This window comes from Alosa sapidissima, chromosome 18, assembly GCF_018492685.1.
Source record: "Alosa sapidissima isolate fAloSap1 chromosome 18, fAloSap1.pri, whole genome shotgun sequence".
In the NCBI taxonomy this organism is placed as follows: Eukaryota; Metazoa; Chordata; class Actinopteri; order Clupeiformes; family Clupeidae; genus Alosa; species Alosa sapidissima.
The window spans coordinates 655,307-680,250 of NC_055974.1; the positions used below are offsets into that span (position 1 = coordinate 655,307).

The following is a 24,944-nucleotide window of genomic DNA, read 5'->3' on the forward strand; positions in this document are numbered from 1 at the left end:
TCATTTTTTTTCATTGTAGGCTACCATGTCAAAAGCAGCTTTAACTTTTGTTTGCCTTTCTAATATCTTATGTTCACTTTCATGACATATCCTTCTGCAATTATGTAAGCACATAATCTGAAAACTGATTAAAAAAAAACAATGCAACTGATTTTAGCTGGTATTCTGTCTACAATGGAGTGGAATGGAAATTTCTAAGTGACCCCAAATTTTTGACCGGTAGTGTAGTAGAGCCACATTCACAGACAGTTTAAGTGTGTGTGTGTCTCTCTCTCTCTTTCTCGCTTTGTCTCTCGCTCTGTGTGTGTATGTGTGTGTGGGGGGGTGTGTGTATGTATGAGTAGATTTGGCTCGTAGCAGTTGTGATGCCCCAGAGGAAAGTTGGAGTGTGAGTAAGGAGGAGGAGTTCTACTACTGCAGCCTTGTGCCTGGTTCACTGGTGTGGGCCCAGCAGACTGGATACCCCTGGTACAGACACACACACTCAGACACATACACAAATGCTAACACAAGCACACACACATACCTGGTCAAATATATGCAGGAGAGGTGATTTTCTTTTTTTTTCTTTTTGTGGTGTGTGCAGGTGGCCAGCCATGATTGAAAGAGATCCGATCACCAATGACTTCTTACAGTTCAAGACAAAAAAAGATCCCTTTCCTGTAAGGAAGCACCTTAAACTTAAATCAGGGGATCTCAAAGTGGGGTCCACAATCCAAAGCCAAGGGATCCGCAAAATAATTGACTTTTGTAATTATAAATACATTATAACATTATAAAGTTGTGCTTTATCTTTTAAAAATATATATATTGATAGATTATGACCCTTTGCTCCAATAAAACAAGCAAATTATGACTATGGCTCAGACCAACATTAACATTTAACTCTGATGTGATTATGACAAATCACTTCAATCTGTTATGAATCTCATATCAGTCACAATTGTTAAATTATGAAGGGGGTCCTCGGAAATTTTTCTATTCTACGTTGGTCAGAGAACCCCTGACCTAAACTATTTGGTAAACAGCAAAGTGAACATGACTGAAATGAATTCTCCTGGTAGTGACTGCGAGAAAGCAAATGTAGTGTTCACTAGAGGGCGCTGCTAACCTACTTACCATAACATCACCAAAAGCAAACGCCCCTCTGTGGTGCAGTCTGTTTGTAGTCATCTGCACTGATCCCCAGTTCAACCTTCCTTTCATAGAAGTGTGGAATGTTAGAGGTAATATAGTAAGCGCACCATGACACAAGTGAAGCTCATTTACATGTGTCTGTGATGATACAATCATTACATCAGGGCTGTAGTACTCGAGTCCGGTCTTGGACTCGAGTCCGGACTCGAGACCGTTTTTCTATGGTCTCGGACTTGTCTCGGACTCGCTAGTATTTGGACTTGGTCTTGTCTCGGTCTCGGCCACTGGTCTTGCCAAATATGGCTTTTGGTCTCGACCGAGTCCAGGTGTCTTTAGGGCCATCAAAATTAACGTGTTAATCGCCGCGATTCATTTTGAAATACATAATGCGTTACAAAATATTAACTCAATAGTGTTTACCTTTGTGGGGGGCTGATGTCACGTAACGGAAGCCGCAAAACCTAAAACCGCAAGCCTGAGAGTTTATTTTACTGTCTGTGGAGTTAGCTGAAGATAAAGAGGAACCAACATTTAGCCAAATAGTAGCTTTACTGCAAACTGCTTTTCACTCTTGTTAGATAACGTTTACAATGTCAAAATGCACCAACTGCAACAGTTACATAAAGATGATACTTTTCGGCTCCTCTCCATTAAGATCCAACTTGAACGTATGCTACTCCATTTAATTAAGAGCGCGTCTGAACGCACACGAGAAGGAGAGAAAACGATTGGCAGGCTCCAGCTGGCTTGTCGTTGTTGATGATAATTGATATCTCCTTTTTAATATAAGAAACTTATAAAAGGAAGGCAACAAAGACGAGGTTAGAGGAGATTGCGGATTTATCCGATTTCCACTACTGACCAGTTATAAACATGTATGTAGGCTGCACTCACTGTGATTTGAAAAATGGACAAAAATATGAAGAGTTGTCTTTGCCTTTGTGTAATGGAACTGGTGAGTCTTGAAGTCTTCAATAATTTGTTTACATGAAGCACATATTATGCCGATTGAAACACATTCCATTCAGATAGCTAGGTGACTGGCTCAGGCTCATCATTCACTTTTAATTGCAAACAGAAAATGTCTAGCTAGCATCATGTCATTACATGCTTCTATTTCCAAAGGAATGAAAACTGTTTATACCAACTTAATATCATGCTTATCATTGTTAATATTGTACAATACATGTGGTACAAACAATATTAGAGCTTGTGGACTAGCTATAGGCTATATTTCAATGGAGCTGGTAAAAAAAAGATCATTATGAGAACGTGGCCACAATGGGCTTAAAGTAACAGTGCACCATTTACAAATGAGTTAAACAGCATCGTATGTGTAGTATTTCTTAAGAAATGAATACTTTAAAACACAATTACTGTGTCAGTATTATCATTTAAATAATATAAAAGTGTTTTACTTTTACCTTTGTGGTTACTCATTAATTTTGTGATTTATGTTGAAGCTTTAGTCTTTAGGAACTTTATAATTGCGGTTAATCGAGATGAATTCATTTCAAAATATATATTTTGAATCGTTTGACAGCCCTATAATAATATTGGAGAAGGGGAATGGCTACACTTACAAATCCTGGGTGTGTTCACACTGTTTTTGCTTTTAGATAATAATAATAATAACCCAAAATGATTGTCTTGATACTGTCATGCACAAGACTTTTTTTCCTATCCTGGACTCGGTCTTGACTCGGACTCGAACCTTTTTGGACTCGGTCTTGTCTTGGACTCGAACCTCTTTGGACTCGGTCTTGACTTGGTCTCGACTAGTCCTGGTCTTGGACTTGTCTTGGACTCGACAAAGGTGGTCTTGACTACAGCCCTGCATTACATAATTATGTCATGCAGGCATGTGTAGTGTCCATGAAGGTAGTAAATATTGTGTGTGACCTCTCTGTGTTATAAGCATACTAAATATATATGTATGTGTTATAAGCATACTAAATGTAACAAACTGTTGTGTTTTGCGTGTGCAGTGTAAGTGCCATGTGACATATTTGGGGAGCCCAGCGTCTCGTGCATGGGTGCAGCGCTGCAGAATAAGAGACTACAACGACCTTCAAGAGCAGACTGCCCTCAATGTTAGTCTCTTTCTCTCCCCATAATTACAGTGCATGAAAATGCACTGTACTGTTCTTCCTAGGCTTCTTCTTCTTATTACAGTGCATGAAAATGCACCGTACTGTTCTTCCTAGGCATTTTGATATTATTATTCTTCTCCTAACGCAGATAATGCAGCTTCAACCGTTTAACGTAGAAACTTCATTCAAACTATGTTACGTAGGTCTTACTTAGGACATGTGGGCTTTGTATTTTAGCTTTGTAACTTTTATACTTTTTAAACTATTAATTAAAAACTACTCAAAATTTCCCCATAGACTTAACATGGGCTGATGACATCACAATGGACTAATTAACTTGATTTGCACCTGTATCATCTTCCAGCTGCTCATCTAGGCCCCATCAAAGAATCAGTTCAACTGATTGCACCTGTATCAACTGCTTTCTACTGAACTAGACCAACTCTCTCTGTGTTTCTCCATTCTACAAGGATATAAGACACATTTCATCCAACTTTCTATCCATTCATCCTCTTCAAACCATTCACTCATCCACCCATTAAACTATCCATCAACATCCATTAAACAATCTGCCTATCAACATCCATTACACTATCTACATTTAACTTTTAAACTCAGGCTTTAAGCATACAATATGGCTCTATTAAGACTGCCGTTAGAATTAGAATCCTAGCCCAGGTGGCCAGGCCACCTGCACCCTATCAGTTTCTCAGGCTAACCTTTTAAACTATCCACCTATTTGACTGTTCAGTCAGTCCAACTATATTAAACCTCATCTACCTAGTTCAGTCATTCCAACTATATTAAACCTCATCTACCTAGCAAATAATTTAACCTTTTACACTATCCACCTATTTAACCGTTCAGTCATTCCAACTATATTAAACCTCATCTACCTAGTTCAGTCATTCCAACTATATTAAACCTCATCTACCTAGCAAATAATTTAACCATTTAAACTATCCACCTATTTAACTGTCCAGTCATTCCAACTATATTAAACTTTGTCTACCTAGCAAATAATTTAACCTTTTAAACTATCCACCTATTTAACTGTTCAGTCATTCCAACTATATTAAACCTCATCTACCTAGTTCAGTCATTCCAACTATATTAAACCTCATCTACCTAGTTCAGTCATTTGAACTATATTAAACCTCATCATGTTGGTTGCCAATTAGCACATCATCTGTTTTAACAATATATTTCACACCATATGTTTTGCATTTTCATGCACTGGTAATTCCCTGGAATTGCGTTTTCTAGTTCATTGATTCTTCTCTCTCTCTCTCTCTCTCTCTCTCTCCCTCTCTCACATACACACACACACACACACACACACTCTTTCCTTTTTCCATGCTAATTTAGAAACAATATGTAGAGAAGTTGTTGAATTGTGTCAGTGCTCTCTGGCAAAGTGGTGGTATTTATGGGTATTTATTCATGGCCGGTGGTTTTCAGATGGCGAGGCAGCAGGTGTATAAAAGGAAATTGAGGGATGCAATAAAGATGGCTGGACGTGCACAGAAACTCGCTCTACAGGTACAGCGCTCACACATTCAGTACGAAATATACAGAGCATACAGTACCCTTAATCCCCATCCTCTGTGCTTTCTGCTGATGATCTCTCTATCCTCACTAGAGGGAGCTCTTTATCTTGTAATTGCTCTGAATGTTGCCACTTCACACCAATTACCTAATTTTAATCCCTCCCAAACCCTTTCTACATTTTTATAGTTATGAAATACTTTATGTCATGATGACTGTCATATGCTGTAGATAAATGCTCTCTCCCATCTCTGTTCTCCCTCACCTACTGATAACCATGAAAACTGCTGTCTGGACCTCCTCTCTCTCTTTATCCTCCTCCCTCTGTCTCTCTCTTACTCTCTTTCTCTCTCTCTCCCTCTCTCTCTCTCTCTCTCTCTCTCTCTGTCTGTAGTAGATATCTCAAAAAGTAGTTTACAAAAACGAAAAATATATTCCTCAAGTGTCCTTTTCAAGACCTACGTTACAAAGTTTGAACGAAGTTTCTACGTTAAACGGAAGCTGAATTAGACACATCATTTGGTGGGAAGAAGAAGACGACTTTGGATAACAGAACAGTGCATTTTCATGCACTGTAATAAGTATCAAATAATAGACGAGTGCAAATGTGTTATGCAAATGCGAGTGCAAATGTGTGGCTATACTCTGCTAGGTTTTAAAAAAGCATGGTTTAATGGAATAACTGTTACATACGGTCTCGCGTGCAAGCAGATTCCTTCAAATGCGCCGCTGACTATCAAAATAGCGATGCACTTTTTAAAGTTCCGCTGCTCGATGTCATTCTCTTTTTCTTCTTCTTATTATTTTTACAACACAAACTCACAAAGCATATGAACAGATCTTGGCTTTACATCAAATCATTTGTACATTTAGGTCTACCATTACAACATACGGTATTACTCATGATCTTTGGGAGGTTGTCTTTTTATATTTTTTTCCCGTTCATACATACTTCCACACACACTTTCACACCACACTTGCACGCCACGTGAAAAGTCCTGTGGTTTTAGCAAAGTTTCCCCACAAATACTGTAGAGGGTCTGGGGTGAGCTCTGGCAGCATGGTTTTGGGGGGAAAGAAAGTTGAGCAGGTCTAGAGATCACTCCACTGTACAGTAGTAGAGCTGTTTTATTTCATGTGGAATACAATGATGCTGTTTATATGTATATATATATATTTATATACAGTGGGGAGAATAAGTATTTGAACCCATGCTAAAGTTGACTAAAAAGAGGAATATAAAATCATCTGTTAGAAATTGATCTTAATGCCTTAAAGGTGCTCTAAGCGATGCTGGGTAACGTCACTTCTGTTGACTTTCAAACAAAACAGAGAGCTAGCTCGCTACTTCCTCCCCCTCCCTCCCGTGCTGCTCCCGTGCAATTGAAACTCTCCTAAACGCGCATCTCGTCTGTGATTTGCTGGAACAGTTTGTTATGTTTTTATGGGCTAGGTTTGCCCAGGTTGTTTTTGGAGCCTGGGCTGTCCACAGAGATCGCGTTTTTTTTACAGTGTATTCAGGACACAGACAGCTAGCGGTTGGTTAGGTGATGTTTGCAGTAAGTGACATAAAATGTTTTAGCCTATAAAACGTGTGGCATCGCTTAGAGCACCTTTAATTAACAAAATGAGTAAAAAAAACCCTTTAAGGACACCAATTTTCTTAGTGAATGAAGAATGTATCGTAAATAAATAAATGTTCTTCCTTAAATTACAGGGGCAATACGTATTTGACCCTTATGTTAAATTCCCATAGAGGCAGGCAGATTTGTTTTATTTTTAAAGGCCACTTTATGGATCCAGGATACTATGCATCCTGATAAAGTTCCCTTGGCCTTTGGAATTAAAATAGCCCCACATTATCACATACCCTTCACCATACCTAGAGATTGGCATGGAGTGTTTTTCAGTTAGCCCAGTGGTCCCCAAACTTTTTCTTCCGAGGGCCAGCTCACTATGCCTGGCTCTAAGAGAGGGCCAGAGACTCGGAGTATATCAGTAACCATAAATAGCTTAGTGCTGTGAACAACAGCAGTCTACCTTAGTTGAATATTCTATTACATTTAATCATAGGCTATTGCAATTTAATACCATTGTTAGCTGTGTTTATATTGTCATCATGCCATATCAGTGTAAAATGAAATAATACTAATAAAAGTGCATTTGCATTCCCAAAAGTATTAGCAGGGAGTCCCAAAAGTATATTTTATTAAAAATGTGTGAACTCTGAATTCTGTGTCTTTGCATACACAGCTCAAGTTATGAATATCCTACAAATAATTTAAAGTTTTCAAACTATGAGAATGACCACCATTCTAACTTTCAGTCACCTGATGAGAACTTTGTGAACTCTTTGTATGAACATTAGAACGAGTGAATAAAAAATAGAAATAATTATCCCAGAAAGTCCCAGAATTATGACTTGAATAGAAGTTAGTTCGTTATTAACAATTAATTGATAAACTTTTAAAATACTTTGAGCACTGATGCAGTCAGCATAGGCCTCTTACATTGTTAGCAGGTAGGCCTACATTTCATTCCGTTTTCGATGGCAAACGCAAAACAGCGCCAAAACAATCACCAGTGGACAAAAAGAGTATTACATGTGTATTGTTCAGACTCGCCATAGAGGAATACAAAACTTACTCGCCATACAGGAATACAAAACTTTATTTCTCTTCTGCTAAAAACAATTACTACCTCTCTACACCTCTCATCAAAAAACGGTTTATATTTTCCACCTTTTCCGACGGCAACCTCTTCATTCCGGTGTTACTGGATATACGGTTTCTGAGATTCTGAGTTTCCAGGGCGGAGTTTAGCGTGAATATTTATGAACGGAGGATGTCGTGCGCGAGTGCCTAGACGCCCATTGCTGAAGCGTGAATGAAATGGAACTGAAAATGTTGTCAAAGAAAGTAGAAGACCACGGCGTTGTAACACGTTTTTGGATGTTGTCATGTGTTATTAATGGAAAGTATGACTATGGCCTAGTCCACACGTACCAAACCGATCTTTTTTTCCTCCGTCTTCCCTGGAACCGTATCAAGAATATTTGCGTCCAAACGGATCCATCTCAACACGACTCAACACGTTACTTCATACCTCAGGCCTATAGGTGGCACTGTGTCTTTACAGAAATTCACCAAAACTTGCAAAACTTGCGCTTTAAAAACAGACAGAATAGGCTACGGCGAAATGGCTAGTGCAAGGAAACCAGAATTGTTTGTGTGGACTGATGGTGAACTGTCAACTGTAGTCAACTGTAAAACTAATAAACTTTATTTTACGGTTTGTGAAGGGTGCAGTCCGGTCCTTTATTTGGCTAATGCAGGTAGGCCTACTAATCACCTTTACTTTCTTTGGTTGTAGGATAGTCCGTGATTCACATTAGTTTTGGCTATCACCGCAATTAGGCTACTAAACGCAAGGCTTACCCAAGTTCTAGGCTATTCTGTCGCCACATTTATAATATTGCTATAAAACCTTCGTTAGTAACAGTCAATACTTTTGCCTGCATCAAATCGTGCATTCGCATTCAGTGTGCTACCATCGGCTTAACGTGAGTTCTAAGCGTCTTTGTATGCTTATATCTGATTTCACTCGACTGTGAATGCATGTATATATGTTGTAAGACATGTAAAATAAATGAATGACAATGGCACTACGCACAAATTAATGTAGCCTAAACTTACACCGCACTTTCCTAATAACTTAAGTTCTCTCGCGTCACTGACAGTAGCTAGAATGCATAAAAAAACACCAGGAAAAACAGTGTTCAGTCCACCAAGTCATAAGCTATCGGCGCTGCGCAGCATCAGTTGTGATATTTATCTTAACGGAGTGTAATCGTAGGTAATGTCATGTATGAAAACTAGTATTATTAGGCAATACTATAAGTGCAAGTCCAGGGCAGCTGAGGTGTGGCGATGACATCATCGATACGCAAGCAGGATGTGCGGTTTCGCTTTCTAAACGAACTCAAACGGGCTACGGTTTCAGATTTCTCCACTCTGGGACCAGGTTTCAGAAAAGTGCGGTTTCGGGCAGTGCGTTTACAGGATTCGTTTGGACGCTCGGCCAAGACGAAGCAGAACCTCTGCGTTTAACCTAAAAAGCGTCTCCGTGTGGACAGGCCCTATGTCGTGTTCGAGTATAGATGCAATTTGGCGTCAATCAATGTTGTTATCTTGTGTCGCAGCCAGTCAAACAAAACTTTGTGTCAGATTCAGTGGGTCGCTTACCATTAAGGATATTGTCGATTTTTACACAGTAGGCCTTGATGGTAGTCCTAGCCTAGCTAGGCTATTATGTTTTTATCGTTTTGATTGTAGCCTAGCCTCTGTGCATCTGTAGTGATGTTAGCCCAGGCAGCAACATAGCCTACATCAGATTGACCCACTGTATAGCCTACAACACAAATGTCTGTGCAAGAAATAGCCCATGTTGCCTGTGCATGTCCTAACTCTGAACAAATGGTATCCTGTCATTGCCCTCATGCACATGTGATATGTTATTCTGAGACATAATCTATAGGAATTACTACACATAACTAAACACACAAAAAGTTGTAAAAACAATTTATTGTATTAGTTATTTACAGCCAGGGCAAATAAACTGTCCTTCAGTGTCAGGCCAGTTTACACATTCAGTGGTAGGCCTACCAGCCCTGGCAGCAATCACATTTTATCTTCAAGACAAAAAACATTGGCTTGACATCAGTATTAACTCAAAGTTAAACAATATTATCATACCAAAATACCCACAGAGTATTGTGTGTAAGGATAAGGATATACAAAATAAAGTTTGGGTAATCAGCCTTGAAAGGGCAGAAATGGGGTGCCCTGTCTATCTATTGTACAGCAGTTTATTCTTTTCAATTTTAATTTTACATTGTAAGAGGGAGTCTGTAGCCTGGGTGCCATTCCGAACTTAGTCCCGCCCCACGGGAAGTTCGGTCTGGCATTGCTCCATTGTGGTGGAAGTATGCTCGCCCTAAATCGGGCGGACCAATCAAATCAGGCTTTACGATGATGGACAGGTGAGCAACAGCGCCTGGTCTATCATGTCATCGGAGCACGCTTAGATTAGGCTTATGTTTGAAACAAAAACGCTGTGGCTAGAAGGATACATGGCTTTTAAGACCCCATATGGAAAATTCATATTATTTAATGAGGTTGTATCACTGAAAATTATTATTTCTAAAAACTTTGGCCAAAGTTGAGATGTGGGAAAACTGGTGGTTTCACTTTCATCAAGGGAAAACAGCGCTGTTGCATTGTGACATGTTCCCTCGTTTGTTTGAAATCTCTGATTGACCACCTGTTCGAGGGATTTGCGACAGCCTTTCCCAGCTGTTTAACATGTTTGTAGCATACTGTATCACTGTTCAACAGAATTATTTTTAAAAACGGAGGGGATATAGGAGAAGAAGGATGGTTCGTGTGTTTTTTTCCTACACCTCATGGTAAGCTATTTTGTTGCTCTGATTGGTTAGGTCTATCCAATTGAGTGCAGAAGCATTCCCCCCCTGTATCGGTTGAAACACGACCCATAATTACGTCCCAATGGAGCAGTATCAGACTCATAGTCTGACTAGAATTTGAGTATGACAACGTCAGGCTAGGGAGTCTGGCCAAGTTAGCCTAATATTCTTAGGGAATAGAACATAACAGCAGATTTGGTCGAAAATGTAAATTCATAGGCATATACATATAGAACAGCATGATATGAGCCTGTCTGGCATCAAATACACAAGTGGAGTGGTGTGTTTTGGTGAGTGCTGGTGAACATATTTTCATCACAGCAGGCAACTAAGTAACTTGATGATACACTACAATAAGAAAGCAATAATTCATATTATAATGAACATAAACATAATTCTGTTGTCTGTTTCTCTGTTCCTACCTGAAGGACCTAACTGTTCCTACCTAAACTTTCAAAGCTGACCTGCTCAAAATGCCATTAACTCTATTAAGAGTGTATGGGCTTTCAAAATGATTTTGGAAACGTTATTTTAAGGTAAAAACTCTTCAGGGGTCCTTTATGCATCACATGACTCATTTGGGGTTTGAAGGGCCAGATTACTACCTGTTATAATCAGCCCATATGTAGTCATTCACCTCAGTCTGATGAACTTTATGTTATAGTCCCCCCCCCCCCCCAATCATCCTCATTGAGCACATAGGTTCTTGTAAAGTACTACTTAATTGCATTTGTAACCATTACCTTTTGAATAAACAGATTCTATATGACCATACCCCACATTAATAACATTAACCCATTCATCTTGTGTATCTGAAGGACTTATGTAAGAGTTTCCGCTAGAAAAAAATGGTGCCGGTCAAAGTGACTGGCAGAGGTTTCGTTTTCCGAACATTTTGATGATATGCCGGTCAAATATCCTATTATCGCTTCTTAATTAGTCAAATTATGGAAAACTGGAGACAGGCTATGTAGCTTAAAGAATGACATAATCAGGCTGTATAGAATGCAACATGTTCATTAGCCTAAGTTAAACATGCCTAACAAGATCTAGCCAGTATCTTTTCATGGACAGCAAGAGTCCGCTTCGTTCGTTGTTTTAAAAAGGCGACGTTGTTTGTTGCTGCTACCCACGTTATCTCCAGTGGTGACTGTTTAACACAGATGCGCACACACAAGAATGAGCGCTCACACCACTACCCCCTAATGCTATGCCAGTAATCGCCTCGTCGAGGAGGCCCTAACCCTGCAGATCATAGACAGAGAACGCATAGGCCTACTGTATGCTTTGGGTAAAGAACACTTTGCATGTCCAGTAGGCCTATACACGGAGAATGACAGTGTCTTGGAGCGGCCGCACCCCCCGCAACTCCACTTCCAATCCCAATGTCACTGATTCCGACAGATAAGCCCGACACTTCTGCCTTTTATCTGGTGGTGGTGGAGTTGACCGGACAGCTGAGGCTTCAGACGTTACCAATTTATCATCATCCATCGCGTCTGGCCTCTGAAAAAACTTTTAAGGCTAGTCTGCCTGGGCCTGGGCATGTTTGAACCGCCTCACTCATTTGTTCGTTGTTTAACATGGTCGTTTTAAGCGTGCGCTTCCTATTTGAAATGCAGCATACCCAACAAACACGGGACGTCCCCCGGACCTCATGCCGACATTCACGACGTCCCCGATTGGTCCCGAACGCCATGTTCTCTAGCGGACGTTCCGGTGACCTTATTGACGTACGGATCAAGTTATCGTTTGGTTATTGCGTGACGTCCGGTGCAGGACTTTCTGGGGACGTCACCGTCAGGTCCCTCGGATGACATTTGCATTTGGTCATTTCAAATACCTCCTAAGGACCCGACAATAACGTTATACCGGGACATGGGGGGGACGTTTGTTTATTCTCACATGGCAGTGGAGTTGAGAGCGCTCTGGCTACCGCCTGCAGGACGGAGACATCACATCCATGCACGACTTCACGTTACACGTCCGCATTAGCCTACCGTAGTCTAAGGCAACATATCATACAGTTTATGAAGTTGTGCGTCTATGAGCAAAGTAGAACCATATGTCTACTTTGCTCATAGACGCACAACTTCATAAACTGGGAAAAGGGTTAACGTTAAACTCAAAATGTATGTGCTACATAATTACATAATTCAGCATGTCTGCATGCATAACGTTACAAACTAGGTAAGGGATTTTATCAAAATGTTAGCAAAGTCGCTGTTCTTAGCTTCTAGCTTAGCCTACAATGCGCTTTTCTTCAGATAACTGTCATTACGTGATGCATGATCTAAATAGGCAGCGGTTTATTTAACGTAGTCACATACTTATTATCTGTTTTATTTTCAGAAACACACACACGGCCGAATTGGGACTGAACCGGCTTTTGGAGCTGAATACGATGCAATAAAACCAATAAAACTATAGAAATGTTAAAAACAGACCACGTAGCATTTGTTTAGGGTTGTCTATCAACATAAGTGACTACTTAATTTGTAAAGCAAAACGATCTAGCTCTACATTGCAGAAGAATTAAGGATACTGCTTCTTCATGACTTGTTTAAATGTCATTGTAATTTATTTGACGCATGCTCGCGTTTAAAACTGTCACGCATAGGCCTAGCTGTCCCCGATGTTACAGCAGCTCCTTGTGGAAACAGCAAAGAGTGCACATATCCGATGAGATTTCTAACGAGGAGCAGAAGCTCTCTGCCTCACCAGAGCCTTACTGTTTATTAATAAAACAATGATATAGAATAGAAACATCAGAATCTATTTATTTCATCTTAAAGTTGGCTATAAAGAGCATTCATAGCCTAGAGAAAATGATACATTTTTCTTTATCTGCAATGTTCCAGGAAGAAAGGCTTACATTTATAGGCTGTCCCTGTTTGATCACAGCAGGTCCAAGAAAACGAGTGGATAAAACATCAATGTATTCTAGTTATGTTTCATGTACTTTATTTCATGTTGAGTTTTGCTTCCCAGCATGCATTGCGATTCATTTAGTATGTTTGGCTATTATTAGTTTTTAATCTTTTTTGAAACAATATGGTTTGAACAATTTATCTTAGGCTAGCCTAGGCCTACTCTGATGATGTTTTGAACAATATGCTACGGGATATGCCCATTAAAACGTCGTATTAGTTTATTAAGAAAATGACACCGTAGATGTGAAAGCAGCACATCCTAGCCCGGTATAAATGTCCATGTCTACTCATCATTAGTGTAATGCATTCGGAGGACGTGATTTCATACATGCGTGAAAATATGAGGTGAGTGAAGTTGATTGCGTAGTTGTAGAGCAAGTCATTAATGCGTGTTCATGTTCCGTGTACCTCTCTCCTAGCAACGCTGAGATTTACAGGATGTAATATCATACCAAATCGCGCTTCATGTTTTTTTTTTTTTTTACCATTGCGGAAATATAAACGTTGCGCGCATAACGTTGCGGTGACCATTACAGGACGTCCTCTCAAAGTCTCGTGGACGTCTTTTAAACCTCCCGAACAGAGGTCCGCGGGACGTAAAGGGAACCCTACACAATGTCGAGGAGGTGACGTTCGCCAGGGGACCTTTAGGGGACGTCGCCAGGACTTTATTTTGTTTACTGGGTAGGCTATGCGTGTTGTTTAATAGCTTACTTTAAACAACGGTAGAGCCTGTTCATTTAAAAACATAGCCAGATGACGTATAATATAAGTTTACATATTAAGGCTTATTCTCAAATTCAGATTGCGTTAGGGGACGGGATTATTAGCCCATTTCAATTGGACAATTTGACCGGAGAGATTTAATTTGGTCGGACATTTCATTTTTTTCCGGTAATTACCGGACAACGGAAACCCTGGTAAGTAGGCATCATCCATGTAAAGCTAGACAGTGTTTGTAAGGTAATAAAGCATATTGACTTAATGTAGTTATGACCTTTATAGATAAACATAACCAATATACTGTAAGTGCATGGCCCATATTGATGCCCTGCTTCCCTAATGGTACAATAACAACATGATTGTATAAAACAAGTTTTATTATTTCACAAGACTCCAAGATATCAGAATGTCCAATAAAGCATGCCTTAATGATCTGTTTTGGCAACAGAGGTAGCTGGGCATGCAGCACAAGTAAATTTGTCAAACTAGGCTAACATGTTTGTGTAGGCAAGCATGCATGACCAAACCTCGAAACTCATTGGACATCACACACATAAAAAGTAAACAGATGATGTACTACCATGATGTCCCACTGACATTACAACGTTAAGTGCTAAAAAGCCCATTTAAACAGGGCTAAATGAAAGTCCTAATGACAATTTGATAGGCTGTAGCCTGCCTGTCTAGGCTACACAAGATCAAAACATATACGCCAAATTGCATAATCGTACACTTACTCGACCAGTGGTCGTCGAAATTGTCACGTTTTTCCACAATAACCCATATCAACATTCAAAAACGTGTTAAAATTGCTGTAGTCTTCTAGCTTCTTTACCAACATTTTCAGTTCCATTTGAGTCACGATTCATGAATGCTCTCTAGGCGCGCGCGCACGACATCCTCCGTTTATAAATATTCACGCTAAACTCCACCTGACTCCACCCATGGAAACCCAGAATCTCAGAAACCGTATATCCGGTAACACCGGACGTTTTGGCATCTGAACCCAGCAGGAAATGCACCCGCGACGGCTCAACAGAGACTGAACCAGAATTATTACCTCCCGCTAGTGCTACTTCTACATCCATCGAGGTCAGTTTATTACAATCCATAAACAGCAAACTTGCAATACTGGAACATCTGCACGCAGATATTAAGGACTTAAAAGCCAGCCTCGAATTTTCCCAATCACAGATCGACACACTCGCATTAGAAAACTGTGAACTCAAAGGTATCACAAACTTATCCGACCAGGTTAATCAACTCACCCGCAAAAACCGGATCATGAAAGAAACAATCCTAGACCTCCAGTGCCGCAGCATGCGCGATAACCTCATTTTTTCTGGAATTCCCCTGCCAACTTCTAAAGATACACCTGACGACCCAGAGAAAGCAGTTAAAGAATTCTTGCAGTCATCTCTCAAACTACCACCAGAAACAGTTGACAAGATTACCTTCCACCGTGTACACCGTCTCACTTCCAAAGACAATAAAAAACCTCCTTCGATTATCGCCAAGTTCGAACACTTCAAACACAAAGAATTCATCAAAAGCAAAGGAAAAGAACTGAAAGGCACTTCATTCGGACTAAACGTCCAATTCCCACAAGAAATACAGGAAAGAAGAAGAGCCCTCGATCTTGCCCATAATGAAACAACTGAGGTAAGAGGGCAAACGAGCAGCTCTGTCAGTCGATAAACTTTATGTCAATGGAACTCTGTATCGCAACCCTAATATCACCACCTGGCTATAGCACATTATACCTCACGCCAACACTCATCTTGATTATAACATTGTCACCCTCAACTCTCTCTAACCCACTGTATCCTACTGATGCTTGGATCACCTCTCTCTTCTCTCTTCTCATGTTTCACTCCTTTTGCTTCCCCTACCCACCCATTCTCTCTTGCTCTCTCAATGCTTAATGTTATTCATTGTGTTTTGTCTATACATGTTTGCTTGTGTGTCCTGTCTGTGTTTGTTTATTATGTCTATAGGCTAAAGTCAAATTATGATCTGTATGTTTTCGATGCTAAACAGGAAATTTAGACACCACTCCAGAACCAAATTCCTACCTCCTTATTCTCTATATTCTTCTCAGCCCCTACCCTTTACATCTCATTCACACACCACATTAGATACCTATTCCTCCACCCCCCTTCTCCCTCTCCTATCTAACTGACACCTGCACACACTCTCACACACACAATACCCATCTTATAAAAAAATGTCATAACTGCACAATCACAACATGGTATCACTTACATTCCTGACCTGGAACATCTGTGGGATTGGATCTCAGGCGAAGAGGCTCGAAATCTTAAATCATTTGGATAGTTTAAAAGCTGACATATGTCTCCTACAAGAAACTCATCTCTCAGAATCAGACTACACCCGTATCAAATCAGGACAATTTAATCACATTTTCTCAGCTCATTACAATACAAAACAAAGGGGAGTTTGCATTCTGATTAACAAAAGAATCTCATTCATCCATAACACCACCATCACATTAACCCAGAAGGACATTTTGTCATCATAAACATCTCAATTCACAGTCCCTGTAACAATTGCTAATGTTTATGGCCCTAATACAGACAACCCAGTTTTCTTTCAGAACCTCTTCACCTCCATCTCAACTCTATCTGGCTGTCCCATCATAATCGCAGGCGACTTCAATACAGTGTTAGACCCCACAATTGACAGATCTGATCACTCTAAAAGCAAACGAATCTGGCAATCCACAAAAACAATAAAACAGTTCATGAGCGATTCTGGCCTGGCGATTGTTGGCGGCTTCAGCACCCAGACTCCAAATGCTACTCTTTTTTCTCTCCGGTCCACCACTCCTATTCCCGTATTGATTATTTTCTAACCAGCAACTCTATAAGGAAAATATCTCTGATTCAACAATTCATCCCATAGTCATTAGCGATCATGCCCCAGTTACAATTAAATGGAACATAACTAACCAGCAGCAACCATCTAGCAAATGGCGTTTTAATACATCCCTCTTACAAGACCCAAATTTCATCAGCTTTGTTGGGAGAGAGTGGGCATTCTTTCTAGAAGTGAACGACTCCCCTGAATCATCTCCTTCCCTTCTGTGGGAAACAGGAAAAGCAGTACTCAGAGGAAGAATCATCTCATATTCAGTATACAAAAAAAGAAGGAAAAAGAACAGGAAGTAGAACTCAACAATAAAATTAAACAGTTAGAAGAAACCAATGCAAGCAACCCAACTGAAGAAACACAGGCAAAACTTAGGAAACATAAATTTAAACTCAATGAAACACTCAATAAACACACTCAATTTATGATTCACCGTCTAAGGCAGGAAAACTTCCACCATAGCAATAAATCAGATAAATACTTAGCAAATCAAATTCAACGTAACAAAGAAAAATCAACAATCCCAGTCATAAAGAAATGAGACCCAAGTAAATAACCTGGAATCACCTATAACTCAACAAGAACTGTTTGATGCCCTGAAACAGATGCCCAATAATAAAGCACCAGGTCCGAATGATTAATGAATCAAAACAGAAAGGACGTCTTCCAACTAGTTCCACCACAGCCTCAATTTCACTGCTCCTCAAGCCCAATAAGGACCCAACATTGCCATCCAGCTACCGGCCAATCTCTCTCCTCAATGTGGACAATAAGATAATCGCAAAAATGCTAGCACACAGATTAGCAAAGGTCACCCCATCCATTATCCACCCAGACCAAACAGGCTTCATTAAAGGCAGAATTTCATCCACCAACACCCGCAGACTGTTTAATATAATGTATCACTCCACAAATGTTCAAGATAATACCATCATAGCAACTCTGGACGCAGAAAAAGCATTTGATAGAGTGAACTGGAATTTCCTGTTTTCCACCTTAGGGAGGTTTGGCTTCGGGGAGTAGTTCATTAACTGGATTAAACTTCTATACACCTCTCCTTCAGCCACAGTAATCACCAATGGACTAACATCACAAAGTTTCACTCTTCACCGGGAAACTAGACAAGGGTGTCCACTCTCCCCCTCACTATTTACAATCTTCATTGAACCCCTAGCAGCTGCCATCCGTCAGAACCCCCCCATCAAAGGTGTCCAGACTCCATATATGCATCACAAAATCAGCCTTTATGCCGACGACATTCTTCTCTTTCTTCAAGACCCCACAACATCAGTAAAAGAAACCATCAAACTAATTGACACATTCTCTAACATTTCTGAATACTCAATCAATTGGAATAAATCTGCAATTCTCCCATTACATCCCAACAGCTGGGATGTGACGGCCAACTCTTCACCTATTCCACTCTGCACTAACTATATCACTTACTTAGGGATAAAAGTCTCCCCCAGGCTGTCAGACTTATTTAGCCTAAATTATTCCCCTCTACTCACTTCAATAGATGATGACCTTCAACGCTGGAAGAACCTCCCATTATCCATCATGGGCAGAATCTCAGTAATCAAAATGACAATACTGCCCAAAATAAACTATTTACTCTCTATGATTCCAACCCAGCCCACCCCACTCTGGTTTAAGTCTCTCGATTCATTAATCACTAAATTCTACTGGAAATATAAGACCCCAAGGATCAAACTCACCACTCTCCAAAAACCAAAAGCACTGGGAGGACTAGAGGCCCCACACTTCCAGCACTATGCCCTGGCCAATCAGCTCCACTTCATTTACAAATGGCTACACCCCACCCCCTCAGACAACACCTGGTTAGACCTAGAACAAACAATCTGTAAAGAAATTAAAATCTCAGATCTCCCTTTCTGCAGCCAGTCAATCAAAAAACATCCATCCTTCAAAGCCCCAACAATTTCATCTACTCTGACAGCCTGGTGGAGATTCTACCACATCACTGATTCACCTATAGCACCATCAATTCGCACCCCGATCTGGAATAACCCAGATTTCACCGTCAATAAAAAAACACTTAACTTTCACACATGGATGGGAAAGGGTATCACTCACCTTCAACACATTCTTCAAGACAATAATCTGGCCTCATTTTCCTGTTTGGTCCAGAAGCACGGCATCGAGAGTAAACACTTCTTACAATACCTGCAAATTAAATCATCTATCCTAGGAAAAATTAACATCCAGACAGCTAACCTTGACATTCCCCCACCAATCTCAGAGCTGCTTAATATTCCCTCTCCCAAAAAAATACTCTCCCAAATTTACAAAATTATATCTCGTTCAGAAAAAACAATTGGCCTGCCATATCACAAATGGGAATCAGACTTATCAATTACTCCCGGTGCTGACTTCTGGTCCAAAATGTGCAAAAACATCTACCTCACATCTACTATACAAAGTATAGTAATCTACAACTAATACAATACAAGGTTCTTCACAGATTTCACTTCACTGCACATAAATTGGCTAAAATGGGGTTTGTGGATCTATGCTCTCACTGCACACAAAATAACCCAGACACATACATCCATGCGGTTTGGCATTGCACTCCAATCAACCACTTCTGGCTGAGTGTCACAAAATCTCTCTCTTCCATCTTTGGCTGTCACACCCCAGCATCCCCTTCCTTATGCATACTTGGTGATACATCCACAGTCAATTTAAGCAACTCTTGCAATAAAACACTGCTGGCAGCGCTGACTATCGCCAAGAAAACAATCCTCATGAACTGGAAATCTAGGAACAATGTTCACATCACTCATTGGAAAAACTTGTTAACAGACTATATATCATTAGAAAACCTATCAACTACAAACGTAATCAATACTCAGGATACAACCTCTCCTTGGTACCCCCTTATCACCTACCTACAGTCCTGACCCTCTTTGCCTGAGATCCATCTCCACACCAACACACTTCATCAACAGATACACATATCCTCGAACACTGGGCAGGGGATGGTAGCTGGAACTATTAATGTTATTGTTATTATTATTATTATTATTATTATTATTATTATTAATAGCAAATTAATAGCATCCCCTTCTTCCCCTCCCCCTTTTATTTACATCTCTGATAACTTTTCTAATTTCACTCTCTCTGCCTCTCTCATCGTTATTATGCCGGGGCCCCATTGAATGGCTTGGGAGACTCGGTCCTGGCGGGTCGCTGTGTGTGTTTGGCATTGGTTGGGTCCTGTGGGTTATCTATTGGCCCTGGGTCCCTAGTTGTGCACCCTCCTCATACGCTCATGCACATGCCTTGTCCTGGAAGCACACAGCACGCTTACTCTCTTTTAATTGCACTACATATTAGGTAACATTCATAAAACATAAACAAAACCACAAAACAGGCTAGGGTAAGGGTGGAGTGCAGGTAGATACCTCATCAGGTGTCTATCTGCATGCCTCACTTATTTTAATGCACACATTACAGAGGAGGCATACATCTTACACAGGGTAAGTGTGGTGTGCATGGGGAAATCCTGACAGATATTCACCATGCATGCCCACTTCTTTTAATGCTACACACTAGATAGAGCTCTCAACCTAGCCATTCACATACATATTTAGGTCAAGAGTGGCGTGTTGGATGGAGGTCTGGGGGCGAGGTGTGGTTGGTCGTGGTAGTGGGGGACGTGTGCATATGATGGGGGCCTGGGGGGATGGGTGGCACGCAGGTCCTCATCTCTGTTAGCTCATCGCCATAACTGCCGGGGCTGGGTGGAACTGTGGCCATTAATGGGTGCCCAGGTTGTCAATCAGTCAGGCAATCAGTTATTCTTATTATTACACTCATCTTTAACAGAATAATTACAACTCCTCTCCTCTGAAACCCTTCCTCTCTGTGTTCCAGCTTCTCTCCTCCTGGCCCAACAGCAAGCCAACCTTACACATATGCACACACACACACACTCACACACATACATCCATTCTATCATATATCTATGATAATCATATCTATAATCATCCTGGACGCAAATCATCCTTAGCCTTTCTGTTATTAATGTTATGTGTGTTAATAAGCCATGTCAATGTGATGTCTTGTTAAGTTACAGTATGTGTTTGTGTAATGTACATCTGTTTGTCCGATGTAGTATTCTTGTGCATGTCGTTGTAGTGTTGCATTTTCTGTAATGTCAATGGTGTTTGCAATAAAAAAAAAAATATTTAAAAAAAAGACTCGCCATAGAGAATGAATGGGGGAAATTGCTGAGGTTTTAGTTTGACGATGTTGTACTCCCGTGCGGGCCGGATGCTATATCCCAATCTGTGAAACAAACTCAGCACACAGTGAGGTGAAGCACACACTAATCCCGACGCAGTGAGCTAGTCAAGTCAAGTCAAGTCAAGTTTATTTATATAGCACATTTCATACACAGAGGTCATTCAATGTGCTTTACATAAACAAAACCAAACGATAATAACAAATAAAAGCATAGAAGGGCAATATAGTCAAAGAATAGTTAAAAGGTAAAGATCATAATAAAAAGAAAACATAAAACACAAGGTAAAATCATTTAAAAATAAAGAATAATTAGTAAGCAAAAACAAAGGCAAAAGTAGTAAAAAAAAGCTGCTACAGCAGCGCTCGGGGAGCAGTGAGGGGTTAGGTGCCTTGCTCAAGGGCACTTCAGCCGTTCCTACTGGTCGGGGTTCGAACCGGCAACCCTCCAGTTACAAGTCCGAAGCGCTAACCAGTAGGCCACGGCTGCCCGTGTTAGGGCTGTCAATCGATTACAAAATCATTTATCTAATTAATTACATACTCTGTGATTAATTAATCTAAAATCGCATGCATCCATTTTTGCTATGAACATATCTTAAAAACAAGTTTGGCAGATGAGTAGGGCTGAAACGATTCATCGAGTTACTCGAATAACTCGATTACAAAAATTACTCGTTAAATTCATATGACGCGCACTATACGCACGGGGATCTGATTGTTCCACACGGACCGTTGTTCAGGAAGCACACCACTAGCGCGTGAATCGTGATACATTCTGAATTTACCTGCCGTGATGGCGGAGTCAAGATAGACTCCGCCATCTAAAGTTTTCAAGTAAAGTTTTGGGATCATTACATACTCAAAAAGGAAAACAAGCATCTGAACTAGGGGTGGGCGATATATATCGTCTGCGATAATATCGTGATTGTTGTTTTAACGATGTTACATTATCGAGTATTTAAATTACTTATGGGGAAAAAACACTCAAAATCACGCATTGAAACCGCATACATTCACTAAATCCAGGAGATGTATGCAAGAGAAGCCCCGTTGCAGCAGAGCAAGTGTCACATGATCGCTAGTGGGTCCACGTTGTCACACGCAGGCCTAATGTTTATTTTGTGTAGCGAGATCCAGACGTAGCCTACTTGGGATTTTGTGCAGCTACTTCTGTTCACGTAGCATTAATGAGAGTCACATTTTTTCCTACATGGTATTATATGGAGAGAAAACATTTGCCTTTGAGTATTTTAATAGTCAGTTGTAAACAAAGAACTCTTCTCATGTAACCCTTTTGTAAATGGACTGAAGTTCGCTCTAAATATCTATGTGTATCGATTATGCTAACCGTTAGCATCTCTATGGGATTTCTCATATACATTAGCCATAAGCTAACCCATTAGTTTCTATTCTGTAACTTGGAATGCTAGCCTACATGATTTCTCTTAAACATAACATCGAAGGAAATAACTAGATGTACTCTGTTGGTCTCCTTAGTTTTACAGTGAATCCTAAGTAAAGGTTTTTGAAAGGAACTTCAGCTTCAGACTTTCTCTTGGGAAACTGTTAGGCCAAGTCATCTTCTTTAATGTAGTTGGCTAGACCATGTCATTGCCACACACACAAGTGGGCAAAATTGGAAATGTGTCATAGAGTGACAATGCATTGGTTGATTTGGTTAAAAAGTCACAGGATAGGTTATTGGTTATTATTGTATTGATGTTATTCATAAATAATGAGCTGTAAAGTAATTCAGACTTCTAAATTTTTTTTAAAGGATATCGACTAATTATCGTTATTGTCAAAATCACAAAAAATATCGAGATATTATTTTTTGTCCATATCGCCCACCCCTAATCTGAACCGAAAACATCCACTCCATGCTGTTTCACCAAGCGTCAATTAAGTAGGCTATCTATCAATCTATCTAGCCTATCTATCATCTATCTACGTAGCCTATAGCCTACATTGATGTTGGCTGATTTTAATCACATACTGTATTTGTAGCGATGTCGTGATATAATGTTTAGCTTAGATGTTTTTAAGTAGTAAGCTTATTCACGTTCAATTGCAAGACAGTATGGCTAAAAAAGAACCCCTTCTTATACACACATGCATGCACCCTCATCTTCCCTCACGCACCGCACGCGTGCACACACACACACACACACACACACAAACACACACAGGTTGCTAGGTTACCATAGCAAATAGGCTCACCCCAGAAATTATTTTTTAGTAGCCTAATGGTAAAATTATTTGTTAGTAGTCTAATGGTAGGCTATTTTTAGTAGCCTAATGGTAAAATTATTTGTTAGTAACCTAATGGTAAATGCTGCAGGTGTAGAAATCTACATAAAACAGATATTTACTTTGATGTCAGGTCTAGATTACAGCATGAAACTTGTTGTGCATATTAATACATTAAATTGCGTTCCCTCTTCTCCCTCCCAGCACTTCACAACATAGTATGGACAGCTTTGTTCGCCCAGCTAAGTCATGCACAAGAGGCTGCAATTTTACAGAGAGCATTTTGAACATTATTTGTTGGCACTGGCAATTATAAACACTAAATGGGTAAATTGCAATAAATGGGCTTAGTTTTGGAGCCAAATGTTGGAGTTAGAATAAATACCTCTGTGCCAATTGCTTGATCATTTTACAGCCATGTCATTTTCGTTATGCATTATTTGTTTTGGTTGTTTAAAAATGCAAAAAAAATGTATCCGATTAATCGATTAATCGATCGATAAAGTGCTAGATTAATCGAATACAAAAAGAATCGATAGCTGCAGCCCTACAGATGAGTGAATCAATGAACAGCCAAACCAACATTATAGACTTTAAAGTTCAACGTGTCTCTCTTTTATTATAATTTCCCCTTTGGGTCAGGCATCAGCATAGTGCCTGGTGTCAGATCTTTTGCATGATAAATGCAAATGACTGAAGTTACCACTCACTGTCAATGACATGTGCAGAGTAGGATACCCTAAGACCAAGGTAATGTGTGGAATACCACCTGTGATTTATCCTTTTTTTGGCCATTCAAATGTGTAGATTTTTATTCACATAATAACTAGGTTGTTGCCTTTTCTATTTAGTAGGTGGCAGTCCAGGATAAGAAATAGCAGTTCAAGAAAATAAACTAAATAGTAGGAGCAAAGAAATTAAAGCAGCATAGCCTACAAGTGCAAACGGAAATGTAATGTGTGAAGTTATTGGAATGGATATAAATGTAACCACCTTCTACATACTTTTGAAGACATTTTGTTTCATGTGTGCAACAAATGTAATCAATTTATTAAGGGAGTTTGTCGGTTAGTTAGTTAGTCGGTCATAGGGTAGGCTCAGCAAAATGTTAGCAAAGTTAACTTTGACAAGGCTGGCGGCTAGCATTATTATCATCAGTGTGCTAACTCGTAGGCCTAACTCCGGATTGTTTTGCATTGCAGTGCTACTTCAGACTTGACGAACTCCTATGGTAGGAAACGGAAATTCCTTACTGCAGAAATAGTAGATTGATGCTCCTGTCAACAGTATTGGTCTGTGCGTTCTGTTTAAAACGTAGGCCTAGGCTGAATTAGTGTTAATTTCGTCAGACGAGACGAGAGGAAAAATGTTCGTCAACAACCTTTTTTTCCATGACTAAGACGAGACGATGATGAGACTGCACTAATGTCCTGAAACACTGACTAAGACTATCTTAAGATGCATTATTGTTGATGAAAAAAGACGAGACTAAAATGTTTTGCATGAAATAAAAACTAAGATAAAATTTCTCTTCCATTTTCGTCTACAAAATGAGAAGACAGAATAGCTGTTACCTTTTCAAAATATTCCGAATGAGTTCATGGTTCATGC

At 40.0% G+C, this 24,944-nt stretch overlaps 1 protein-coding gene across 5 annotated transcripts in view; it reads left to right on the forward strand.

Annotated features, from left to right (window-relative positions):
• Positions 1 to 24,944, forward strand: part of LOC121689554 (zinc finger CW-type PWWP domain protein 1-like) — a 35,267-nt gene that overhangs the window by 5,924 nt on the left and 4,399 nt on the right. For all 5 annotated transcript variants that reach the window (XM_042069436.1, XM_042069438.1, XM_042069437.1 and 2 more), the window contains 4 exons: positions 345 to 468; positions 587 to 662; positions 3,126 to 3,230; positions 4,692 to 4,772. In XM_042069436.1, the coding sequence (XP_041925370.1) occupies positions 345 to 468; positions 587 to 662; positions 3,126 to 3,230; positions 4,692 to 4,772 (386 nt within the window). The remainder of the gene's footprint in view (positions 1 to 344; positions 469 to 586; positions 663 to 3,125; positions 3,231 to 4,691; positions 4,773 to 24,944) is intronic.